Source organism: Capsella rubella, unplaced genomic scaffold, assembly GCF_000375325.1.
Source record: "Capsella rubella cultivar Monte Gargano unplaced genomic scaffold, Caprub1_0 scaffold_4, whole genome shotgun sequence".
Lineage (NCBI taxonomy): Eukaryota > Viridiplantae > Streptophyta > Magnoliopsida > Brassicales > Brassicaceae > Capsella > Capsella rubella.
In genome coordinates, this window is record NW_006238920.1 from 14,659,054 (window position 1) to 14,670,712 (window position 11,659).

The 11,659-nt window shown below is 35.0% G+C and overlaps 3 protein-coding genes across 15 annotated transcripts in view; 2 read left to right on the top strand and 1 right to left on the bottom strand.

Annotated features, from left to right (window-relative positions):
• Positions 1-458, top strand: part of LOC17889897 (SWR1-complex protein 4) — a 3,466-nt gene extending 3,008 nt beyond the window's left edge. Inside the window, exon 15 of the mRNA XM_006293483.2 lies at positions 132-458. Coding sequence (XP_006293545.2) covers positions 132-213 — 82 coding nt within the window. The 3' untranslated portion in view covers positions 214-458. The remainder of the gene's footprint in view (positions 1-131) is intronic.
• Positions 459-1,359: 901 nt separating this feature from the next.
• LOC17887894 lies at positions 1,360-5,592 on the bottom strand. 13 transcript variants are annotated; one of them, XM_023784350.1, is made up of 18 exons: positions 4,947-5,589; positions 4,785-4,859; positions 4,638-4,696; positions 4,442-4,504; positions 4,319-4,360; positions 3,917-4,070; positions 3,729-3,779; positions 3,550-3,612; positions 3,407-3,436; positions 3,210-3,272; positions 3,066-3,095; positions 2,927-2,971; positions 2,762-2,815; positions 2,658-2,687; positions 2,519-2,563; positions 1,945-2,007; positions 1,802-1,831; positions 1,360-1,706 (listed from the first exon to the last, which is right to left on the bottom strand). In XM_023784350.1, the coding sequence occupies exons 6-18, from the start codon at positions 4,068-4,070 to the stop codon at positions 1,528-1,530; spliced, it is 837 nt and encodes a 278-aa protein (XP_023640118.1). In that variant the 5' UTR covers positions 4,319-4,360; positions 4,442-4,504; positions 4,638-4,696; positions 4,785-4,859; positions 4,947-5,589; the 3' UTR covers positions 1,360-1,527. The 13 variants fall into 13 exon arrangements, with proteins under 13 accessions (XP_023640118.1, XP_023640119.1, XP_023640115.1 ...); XM_023784351.1 differs by lacking the exon at positions 2,519-2,563 and adding an exon at positions 2,110-2,154 and having other exon boundaries at positions 1,945-1,998; positions 2,762-2,824; XM_023784347.1 differs by lacking the exon at positions 2,519-2,563 and adding an exon at positions 2,110-2,154 and having other exon boundaries at positions 2,762-2,824.
• Positions 5,593-9,857: 4,265 nt separating this feature from the next.
• The window catches only part of LOC17889891 (SWR1-complex protein 4), a 3,632-nt gene continuing 1,830 nt past the window's right edge, over positions 9,858-11,659 (top strand). The window contains exons 1-8 of the mRNA XM_006296498.2: positions 9,858-10,236; positions 10,332-10,418; positions 10,525-10,590; positions 10,686-10,745; positions 10,878-10,934; positions 11,065-11,194; positions 11,359-11,426; positions 11,572-11,659. Of these exons, the coding sequence (XP_006296560.2) occupies positions 10,114-10,236; positions 10,332-10,418; positions 10,525-10,590; positions 10,686-10,745; positions 10,878-10,934; positions 11,065-11,194; positions 11,359-11,426; positions 11,572-11,659 (679 nt within the window). The 5' untranslated portion in view covers positions 9,858-10,113. The remainder of the gene's footprint in view (positions 10,237-10,331; positions 10,419-10,524; positions 10,591-10,685; positions 10,746-10,877; positions 10,935-11,064; positions 11,195-11,358; positions 11,427-11,571) is intronic.

The window sequence follows — 11,659 nt, forward strand, 5'->3', positions numbered from 1 at the left end:
CGCAAGGTGGTCCAGATCTAAGTCTCCTCTTCTATTTTCATATCGATTTCTCTAATAATAAACTTTTGTATCTATATATATATATATATATATATATAAACTTAAATCTCAACTAAAATATGTTTGTGAATGCTACAGGGTCCTGGAAGACAAGCAGATACCCCTTCACCAGCTCATAAGCGTCCGAGGAAGATGAAAGCCTCTGATCTCTAAAAATAAGTACTCTGGTGTATACTGACTTGCAATTTTTCATGTGTATGTATTTCTCCTTTTTTTTTCTTTTTCTTTTTCCGGTGATTTCAGTCACTGCCCCGTTTGGAGTTGTTAAGTCTTTCCATTTGTGATTTCAAGTCTCTTTACTCTTTGAAGACACCGGTTCTTCAACTCATTTACAGTACGACGGTCATGTAGAAAAATGAAGCTAATGAATTAATCGTAAATTAAAACCTTTGTTACCGTATCTCAAGAAGGTGATGAAGTATTGAAGTATAAGTATACAACGGAACAAACGTATTGAGATTGATTTTTGTGGCATTTGATATGAGTGGAGGAAGTTTTGAAAAACTTGCATGCGTTTCGACAGATTTGCCGTAAAATGTAGGTCTTGTGACTTAACATAAAATCAACTTTGAGGAGTCATTATTGTCTGGAAGCATATTGCTTAATGAAGTCGCGATTGACTTACCACATATCTTAATGAACGAAATGTATTTCAAGTAGAAAAAAAACTTATTAGATTTGTTACCATGATAAAGGGGCTCTTTCATGAATAAACCGAGTTAATTTTTCTATAGAATTTTCCAAAACTCAAAGAACATCTGTGTTTTGGAACATATTACAAAAATTAGGAATTAACTTTAGTAAAGCTTCGTAATGGTCGTCTTTATCATAACATTAAATCCATTTTTGTAAAAAGGTGAAAAACAATTATAAATTGTTGGAATCGGTGAGTTTTTAACACCTAAGTACTGTATGAGTTTTGGAACATTTTGCAAAAATTAGGAATTGAGTTTGATAAGCTTCTTTAGAATCCCTTTTATCACGAAATAAACTATATAATTTATTTAATTTAGTCTTCGGCAACATTTTACCTAAGAGTTTTAGAACATATTGCAAAAATTAGTTTCGTAGCACAAAAGAAAGAGTTTTAGAACATATTGCAAAAATTAGTTTCGTAGCACAAAAGAATAGGTCGCCTCCGAAGTTTCCAGGTCACACGGATGTTTTCCCGCCGGCATTTTGAAATTAACCTTTTACGGCCCATCATTTGGATCCTATATCCAAATCGCAAATGTTATGGTTTCTAGATTTACCAATACTTGTTTCTTCGTTCTCCCTTTAACAAAATCGGATATAAGATGGGGTAAGAAACAACCTTGTGATGGTCGACGAAACAATCTTATTCAGGTCAATAACTTCCTTGTGCTTTATTATAAATTTGCAATGTGATCAAAATGCATATGCTAAAAAAACATCACAAGAACGTTGTTTCCTCTTCCTTCAAACCCTTCCTCTTCATTTTCTTGTCTACTTACCCTTACCTTGTTTCTTCAACAAAAGCGCCAGTCTTTTCTTATCCCGAGCTTCTCTTAATGCCTTCGCATGGTCTCTCTGCTGCTGTCTCTTCTTCTCAAACTCATTTTCTTCATAACGTAACATTGTTCCTTTCATTACGTCTACTAACCCATGAACTTCAGAAGGAGCAGCTGGAATTCAATTTAGACCAGATCAAATATAAAACAAGAAAAGGAAAGACAAGACTTAGTAAAGAACTAGGGTTTCTTTAGGAGTCAGTACATACCGGAAGTGAGGAATGTACCCATGGCTGGACCTGTCATAAACATATATAGTTAGAATTACGATCACATATAAACTAATAAAAGGAATGACAATATTTGATTTGATTTTAGTAATAACTATCAACTAAGGTTAACAATAACAAACCGGTGTTTCTCGTTATGTTTGCTATCATATTAGCCTCATCTAAGACCTCAGAATCTGAAGCAGCTGAAAGAAAGATGAGATTACATATAATAATTGAAAAAGAGAAGAAGATTTGATATGCTAAAGAACTATGAATTATGTTAACATAACAATCAGATTACAAACCGTTTGGTGTTTGGTTAGCTGTGATCACAGAGGTTGAAGCAGTAGCTGGAATTAAATATAAATCAGATCAAATATAAAATAAGAAAAGGAAAGACAAGACTTGATGAGAGAGGAGAGAAACCTATTTCCAATTGTGTGCCATAGAATGACTACTTAATTACGATCACATATAAACAAAGAAAAGGAAAGACAATTTGTTTTGATTTTAGTAATAACTATGAACTAAGATTAACAGATCACAAACCAGTGTTTCGCGGTTGGTTTGCTATGGTATTAGCCGCATCTACAATCTCAGAATCTGAAGCAGCTGAAAGAAAGATGAGATTACATATAATAATTGAAAAAGAGAAGAAGATTTAAAATGCTAAAGAACTATGAATTAGGTTAACATAACAATCAGATTACAAACCGTTTGGTGTTTGGTTAGCTGTGATCACAGAGGTTGAAGCAGTAGCTGGAATTAAATATAAATCAGATCAAATATAAAATAAGAAAAGGAAAGACAAGACTTATTAAGGAACTAGGTTTCTTTAGTAGTCAGTACATACCGGAAACAGGGTTAATACGCATGGCTGGACCTGTTATAAACATATATAGTTGGAATTACGATCACATATAAACTAATAAAAACGAAGGTTAACAGATCACAAACCAGTGTTTCGCGGTTGGTTTGCTATCATATTAGCCTCATCTAAGATCTCAGAATCTGAAGCAGCTGAAAGAAAGATGAGATTACATATAATAATTGAAAAAGAGAAGAAGATTTAAAATGCTAAAGAACTATGAATTAGGTTAACATAACAATCAGATTACAAACCGTTTGGTGTTTGGTTAGATGTGATCACAGAGGTTGAAGCAGTAGCTGGAATTAAATATAAATCAGATCAAATATAAAATAAGAAAAGGAAAGACAAGACTTAGTAAGGAACTAGGTTTCTTTAGTAGTCAGTACATACCGGAAGCAGGGTTAATACGCAAGGCTGGACCTGTTATAAACATATATAGTTGGAATTACGATCACATATAAACTAATAAAAGGAATGACAATAATTGTTTTGATTTTGGTAATAACTATGAACTAAGATTAACAGATCACAAACCAGTGTTTCGGTTTCCAATTGCTGTTATAATAACCTCATCTATGAAAACAGAATTTGAGGCACCTGAAAGTAAGATGAGATTACACAAGATTCGATATAATCTACGATCAGATTATGACCCCAGATCAAATATAAAATAAGAAAAGGAAAGACAAGACTTAGTAAGGAACTAGGTTTCTTTAGTAGTCAGTACATACCGGAAGCAGGGTTAATACGCAAGGCTGGACCTGTTATAAAGATATATAGTTGGAATTACGATCACATATAAACTAATAAAAGGAAAGACAATATTTGATTTGATTAAGTAATAACTATACACTAAGGTTAACAGATCACAAACCAGTGTTTCGCTTTCCGATTGCTGTTATAATAGCCTCATCTATGAAAACAGAATTTGAGGCATCTGAAAATAAGATGAGATTACAGAAGATTCGATATAATCTACGATCAGATTATGACCTAGGTTAACATAAAGATCAGATTAGAAACCAGTTGGTGGTTGGTCAGCTATGATCATACCTTCCACAGGCACAGAAGATGTGGGATCAATCCCGGGTGCTGGATGTCCTACTTTACCAGAGATTGAAACAAAAAAGGTGATTAAAAATGTTACAAAGGGATTTTAAGCTAAGTTTTGGTATACTTACAGATATTAAACAAAAAGGAAAAAATTTCTCGTAAATGGAAATAAATTTTTGATCGGCTACCTTGGTGAGAGGGTCTCCAATTGTGTGCCATAGAATGACAGCAGTTTTGGTTGCAAACAGGATGATCTTGATAAAGTTTATCGTAATCTACGTCTTCGGTATCAAAGCTGAACATGGCTCCTTGAGGTTCATGATCATCTAGAAGTTCTTCCATCTGGAAATTAGATAAGGTCATAGAACAAGCAATCACATTCCAGTCAACTTTTAGTCTAATCCAGACACAAAAAAGCTAAAGTTTCTGAAAAGAACTTCAGAAAGATACAATCATAATGCCGTTCTACTTCAAATCTTAATCAAACCAGCACCAAATTCTTGAGAAACTGAGAGGCGTTTCCTGAGAAACTGAGAGATATCGACATATAATCCTCTTATTCTAAACAGGTTGCAGAAATTAAAAAGTACCTTAGAGATTTCTGAGAAAGCTTAATGAGAAAGAAGCGTTTCCTGAGAAAAACCGAGATCAATCATAAAACATGATCAATATCGAATCAAATCGTACCATAGGTTGCAGAAACTGGAAATTACCTAAGGGATGGATGAGAAACCTTTCTCAAAGTTGAAATACGCTCGGAGAAATTTGATGAATAGCTGGAAATCAAAAATTTAAAAAGAAATGTCGACTGTGATCAAAATCAAACCGAAGAACTTGAGAAGATATCAGAAGAAGAAGAAGAAGAAGAAGAAGAAGAAAAAAAAGTAGAGGAAGTTCAAGAGAATTTACCGTCGCTTTAAGAGAAGAAAAACTTTCCAAGAAAATTCTTCTGTCGCTTAGAATGTCAACTGTGATCAAAATCAAACAAAAGAACTTGAAGATATCAGAAGAAGAAGAAGAAGAATAAAAATGTAAAGGAATTTCAAGAGATTTTACCGTCGATTAGCCTCTACCGTCGCTTAAGAGAAGAAGAACTTTCTGAGAAAATTCTTCTGTCGCTGACAATGTCGACTGTGATCAAAATCAAACCAAAAAACTTGTGAAGATATCAGAAGAAGAAGAAGAAGAAAAATGTGAAGGAACTTCAAGAGATTTTACCGTCGATTAGTTTCGTCCGTCGCTTAAGAGTAGAGAAGAACTTTCCGAGAAAATTCTTCGAGCTCTGGATTGATAGAATTCTTTTTGGAGAGGGCAAGGACTGTGTTCGGTTAGAGAGAGACAGAGTCGGTTACAGAGTGCGAGAGAGAGAGAGAAGCAGCAGCTCTAACGGAATTTCCCCCCCCCCCCCGAGACACCAGCCAATGCAGGGTTGACACCTGGCATGAAGAGCAGAAGAAGACCACAACCTAACCTTCGCAAGATTGCCTTGACTTACTCACCGGGGATCTCATCTTTGGCCGTAGATCCGGTTCGTGGTTCTTTTCAGTTTCGGAATTTTTTTTCCCTCCAGAAACACCAGCCAACGAAGGGTCGACACCTGGCATGAAGAGCAGAAGAAGACAAAAACCGAACCTTGGCAAGATTGCCTTGACTGACTGACTCACCGGGGATCTCATCTTTGGCCGTAGATCCGGTTCGTGGTTGTTTCTATTTGCTTCTACGAGGTTCCTTCAAACTGCCTTGAGAAATATCAACCGATTGATGAGCCATGAAACAGAGCCGCGTACCAGAGATTTGAGAAATGTGAGAAGCCATTTGAGAACTGAGAAATGTTTAGGGTTTTTTTTTTTTTGGAAGAGAAGAAACAAACGTTTGAGAGGTTTGGTCGGGGGATACAGAGGTCCCTCCTTCATATCATTTCTTTTTCTTTGGTTACGTGTCATGTATCTGACCCTTAAATTTCTCATCTCCATCTGTCCCTCATCGCCACAATCACTATTAAAAAAAAAAAAAATTAAAAGGGCCTAAAAACCCAAAGGCCCATATAGTTTGTACAATTTACTGTTTTCTATTGAGGTTATATTGTCTGGTTTTAGTTAAATTCATGTGGTTATGTTAACCGATCAATATATTATTACATGGTTTTTTCTACATACATTATTACATTTTATCAATATGTCACGGTAAAAATATATTATAAAAAAAATTATAGAGAATAGAGCCTCTTGTTTCTGATGACTAGACAGTAGACAACTTAAGGACACCTCTATGGGGAGTTCTCTTCTGGGCATCTCAACATTAAAAAGCAAAAAGAAAATTTAAAAATATGTACTTATCTGTTCTTTGTTCAGAGGTTGCAGAACCTGTGAGAAATAGTGATGTGGTCAGTTTTGATTGGTTGAAAAGAATTACAGAAACAAAAAAAAAATCTAACATGTTTATTTTTCTTGCTTTTTTCTTTTTTTTTGTCTTCTTTCGTCTAACACAACTTTTATCTCTTATAAGACTAACATTATAGAAGTATCTTAAAAAACTAAAATACCCTATAATGTTGTCCTAATCACTCTAAAAAATTATAATAAAAAAATATTAAAAATTTATGATGGGTTCTCTTTGTTGGAGGTGGTGTAAGACATTATAATTTTACATCTTATAATTAGAAAAAAGTACGTCGACCATATATATTAAAACAAAACAAAAAAAACCTTGACATATATCAACACCTAGTTGTTTTTTTTTTGTTGGAAACCTAGTTTCGTTGTTGGTAACTAACATACGTAACGTTACATTTTTCTTACATCCGACTCCAGTTCTTTTTCTTCTCGGGCCAGTAGTAGGATGGTTCATGGCTGTATTATTCTTCTTGTCTGGATATCTCTTCTTCTGTATTACGGTTACGGTCACGTGTCCAGAAGCTACACGTTGCACTCCAAGTTTGAGGATTCGGTTATACAAGGAATCCATGTCAACTCTAGTTTGACTTTTTTGCCCCTGGGACTGGCGGGAAAGCGGATGGAATAGTATATGTTTTCTTGGTGAGGACGTCAGGGTTTTAAACATCGAGAAAGAGCGAATTCTATAAAGTCAAATTTTTAATATATTCGTTTCCGTGAATGTGATCTCTAATTGCATCATTTGTGTACCACTTAATATTACAAGTATATGCAAATAAAGTGTGTACATGAAACATAAAATAATATAAATCATAAATTTAATCCATAAACATTTTCCTAATTATTACATTATTAGCTATTCACAGCAACTTATTTTTATTATTATTTTCACCGTTGTTCACATAAACTTTTATGTTACAACAATTATGTCCACTACTTTCGGCCAAAAAAGAAAAAAATATATATATGCATCAAACATTGCAGAACAATTTCAATCGAAAATCACATCCGGTAACACCGTGTGTTTACAAGGAATAATCGGTTGAAATTTTGATTAAGTCTGAAAATACTAAACAAGTAGTACAGATTCAACGAAAATTCTAATAATAGAATCTCCGTCATAACCGAATCATCTCTCGTATAACAAGAAATACCAAATCGCTTTTGTAATACGGAAAAGCGATTAGAGTCATATATACAACTAAATTAAAGTCAACAATTCGTCAAAGGTTCTTTGTGGTTCATATGGTTTGAAATTTAACTAGTTAAGAACTTGGTTCAGTTTAATCGGTATTCGGTTACTACATAACGACATGATGATCTAGAAGCACAAGGAGCCATGCTCGACATGGAGGAGGAGTTTTTTACACCAGACATTTTGGAGATCGAGCTAGTTGCTCCCAAGGTTGTTGCCATTCTATTGAATATATACATCATATTTCTTATTTCTCTGTACATGTCGAAGAAAGAGTAAAACTATTTAAATTGTCCAAAGAACAAATCCCGCTTGATGAACAAGGTAACCGAACTAAAGTTTGTGCACTATTTTTCCTTTCCTTTTTTTTTTAAAGATTCTAGAATAAATAAGTCTTTTAGAATTAGTTATGTCTTTTTTTTTTCGGTTTACAACAGTAAAACCTCTATAAATTAATACTCGATAAATTAATAATCTATATAAATTAATAATTTTTCCGGTCCCAACCTGGAACCAATGTAATTTTAGATATATTTCCATAAAATAATAAGATAATATTTTTTTAAAAAAATGCTTTATAAATATATGGTCCCATCAATATTATAAATTAATAATTAGGTAAAATTTTCAAAATATATGTATATATATAGACACATTAATTTTTGTTAGAGTTTATTTCTAATATTTTAATATAAAAAAATAGTTAGCATTCTCTTCCAACACATAATAATAATTATTTTCTATGTAATTGATTATATAAAATACTAAATATCATGATTAAATCTTATTTTTAAATATTTTTTTTGAAAAATAATTCCAAATTAGGAAAATCTTTCTATAAGATGATAATTATTAATTTATCCATAAATTAAAACTTCTATAAATTAATATATTTTGTGTTCTTATGATGGATTGGTGACTTTAATTTATCTCTTACCATATCTCTGAATGTGTTACTTTAGTTGAGAACTTCTTTTATTATGAGGATTTTTTACAATTGTGCTGTTGATTTCCCCTTTTCTGCACAATTTTGCTCTGTTCTTTATTTAAGCATGTTGAGATGTTTGAATCCAGGCCAGATCGTTAAGTTACTTACAGGTTTAGAGTATACCGTTGGCGATTTTCACAATTCTCCTTTCTCCATCGAGTCAAAGAGATGATCCTAAGCTAGGTGTGTTGACACATGTCCTTGAGTCTATAGACTGTGAATCAGTGGGATTGCCATTGAGCTGACTTGCCTGAGTGAAAAAGATACCAAATGAAACAGTTTATAGAGCTCTCTTCTCTGTGTATTGACCAAGAGTTTTCAGCGCATGATGGCTCCATCTCAGCCATGGAGTTTTCTCCTGATGGGAAATACAAAGCACAAGCTGATGAAGACTGCGTTGTCCAAATTTAGAGCATAACTGAGGAATAGAGAGAAGACAAGTATGAAGTGGCTGAGCAAGGTTCATTCTGGTGTTTACTTTGGCGTGGACCAACGTTTGAAGATTGAGTATCTGAAAATTCACAATGACAAACCAGAAAATAAAATTGCAAGTGCAAGTTGTATGAGGAAACCATCAGATTCGACTTGCGTTGTGTTACCCTCCTCTAAGATCTTCAATATATAAGAGAAGCCCCTTCATGAGTTTGTAGGTCATATAGGTGAAATCTTGGATCTTACCTGGTCAGAGAAAGGGATAAATATTGTCCAACATTATACTATCTTTGATTTATGCCATATATGTCCTCTTACCGTTCTTCATGTACTTCAGTATCTCCTGTCATCCTCTGTGGATGAGACTGTCCGCGTATGAAGAGTAGGTCCTGATGAATGTCTCAGAACTTTCTCCTAAAACAATTTTAGTGATCTTCTTCTTTTGGTATTTTCATCCTACTTCTTTGTTGTATATAACACCTCACCCTGCTCACACAGTGACTTGTGTGGCATACTAGCATTCAACCCTTTGGATGATAATTACTCTATTAGCGGACTGATTAATTGGAAAGTTTTGAAATATGGGATGTTTTTTCGTTGTTGACTACACTGATATAAGAGACATTGTAACATCTATGTGCTTTTAAGTCCAGATGCAAAGGTTGTTTGAAAACTTAATCCCTTATATGTTTTTCCTTATTACCATATTGTCACTTGCTTTTATTTTACTTTTCAGGGTGCAGTAATAGATTACAGAGAACTGTCGCTTCTACCATATACCTTGTACGCTATTTACTTACAATTAGTTGTTGTAATGGTTACTGTTTTAATGACTTTAAGAACATGTAGATAAAGTAATGAATGATTAGCGGTTTGTTGATATTGTGCAATTCAGATAACCATTAACCAGCTGCAAATGGACAGAGAGATCAACTTACATGGGACGAAAAAGGGTTCCATGCAAAAGGATCGCTAGTCTCTTTAGACTTTAGATATCATGTCTAACATAGATCTTTTTCTTGATACTGAAGTCTCTTACGGGTAAACCATTCTCTCATGTCAGTCGCTTAAGAGAAGCTTTTATACTATAAAACCGCTTAGTCTACACATTCCTTGTGCAGGCTTACTGGTCAGAGGAGGAATGCTGAACTTGCTTTCGGTTGCTAAAGCTTTAGCTCCACAAGTGGAGTCAATGATTTCTTTGATCTCTCTGTTTCTATTTCATGTTGCGCCAGTGCTCAAAAACCCCCAATTCCCAATCTTCGCCCTCGTTGAAATCAGTCAAGTGTTGGAAACCCTAACTCCTGAATCGGAGTAGGTCCTGGTCGAATCGAAGCTCAAGCTCGTGGACGGGATGATTTCGGAACCCTAATTACAATGGGTGGTACGGACGCAAAGGACATCCTCGGGTTGCCGAAGACTCCACTGTCCTTAACGCAGGAGAAGAGATCTCGACCCCAGAAAGAGTCCCATAGAAAGCCCGATGGCATTTCTCGCGAGGTGAGTTCTGACGAACCGAAATAATCCTTCGGAATCGATTGATTTTATTAGCTTTTCAATGACTTTTAGTTTCCGTCGCCGTTGTTGAATTGCAGGTTTATGCGCTTACCGGCGGCGTTGCTCCTCTTATGCCTTCAATTGATGTTGCCCATTTAAAGCGCCGTCCTCCTGCAGATGAAAAGGTCGGCTGCTGCTTTTACGATTTATCTTGTTGTTTTGAGTTTTGAGTTGATTCTTGTTTTGTATGATTCTAGTGTTAGTATGCTAAGCGCCCTTATCATCTCACAGGTTGCTTGGCAATGGCTCCCCTTCACCAGTTCTGCTAGGAAAGATGATTTGCAGCTTTACCATTGGGTTAGTTCTTTGTCTGTGAAAACGCCATTGTTTGAAAGAGCTTAACCATTTCGTTCTTTCTAATGCCATGCGTTTGGGAATTTATATCTTCACAGGCTAGAGTGGTGAATAATGTTCCACCGACAGGTGATTACTCCTTTGCCAAATACAACAAGGTATTCTACTGCGTTCATGATTGTCTCTCTTAGTTTCATTGAGTTACTTTCACTTTCCTCTCTCAGTTTCTGCTTTTTCTGACTTCATTTTCTAACTCCTATATAATTGTTTGTATCTTTGCGTGAATGCAGTCAGTTGATATTTTGAAATACACAGACGAGGAGTATGAGAATCATTTAACGGATCCTGTAAGTGTCTGCTCAAGGAAGAGTTTCTGTTTGATTCTATTATCTATGAAGTATAGACATTTCCTGCATAGTTTCTGTACATGCTTGTTTTGGATTATGTCATCTTGGTTGATTGTGCTCCAACTTTCAGGTGTGGACCAAGGAAGAGACAGATCAGTTGTTTGAATTCTGTCAAAATTTTGATCTCCGCTTTGTTGTAATAGCTGATCGATTTCCGGTATCACGGACTGTCGAGGAATTGAAGGATCGTTACTACAGTGGTATATGATGCACCTTATCTGTTTTCAGACCATTATACGTTCACTTTTACCTTGTCCTTTCATTTGTTTTCATCTTTTATCTCTCTGTTTCTATTTCATGTTGCGCCAGTGTTCATTTAAACAATACAAGTACTGAGATGACTCTTACGTACTTTCTTTTGTAGTAACCCGGGCCTTGCTGCGTGCTAGAGCTCAGTCTCCAGCAGATGTTGCAAACCATCCTCTGATGAAGGTCAACATCCTCTTATGTTTCTTCATAGCAAACTATGAAATCTTATATACTATATTTTTAGTTTATTGTGGCAATCTATCCTTGTCGTGTTATACAGAGTGAGCATTTCTCTAAATGTTGTTTTACTATGTGTTGGCATAAACAGGAGCCTTACGATATTACACGTGATAGAGAGCGCAAGCGAGCATTGTCTGTAGTCCTGTCCCAGAGTAGGCATCAGGAGAAGAAAGATG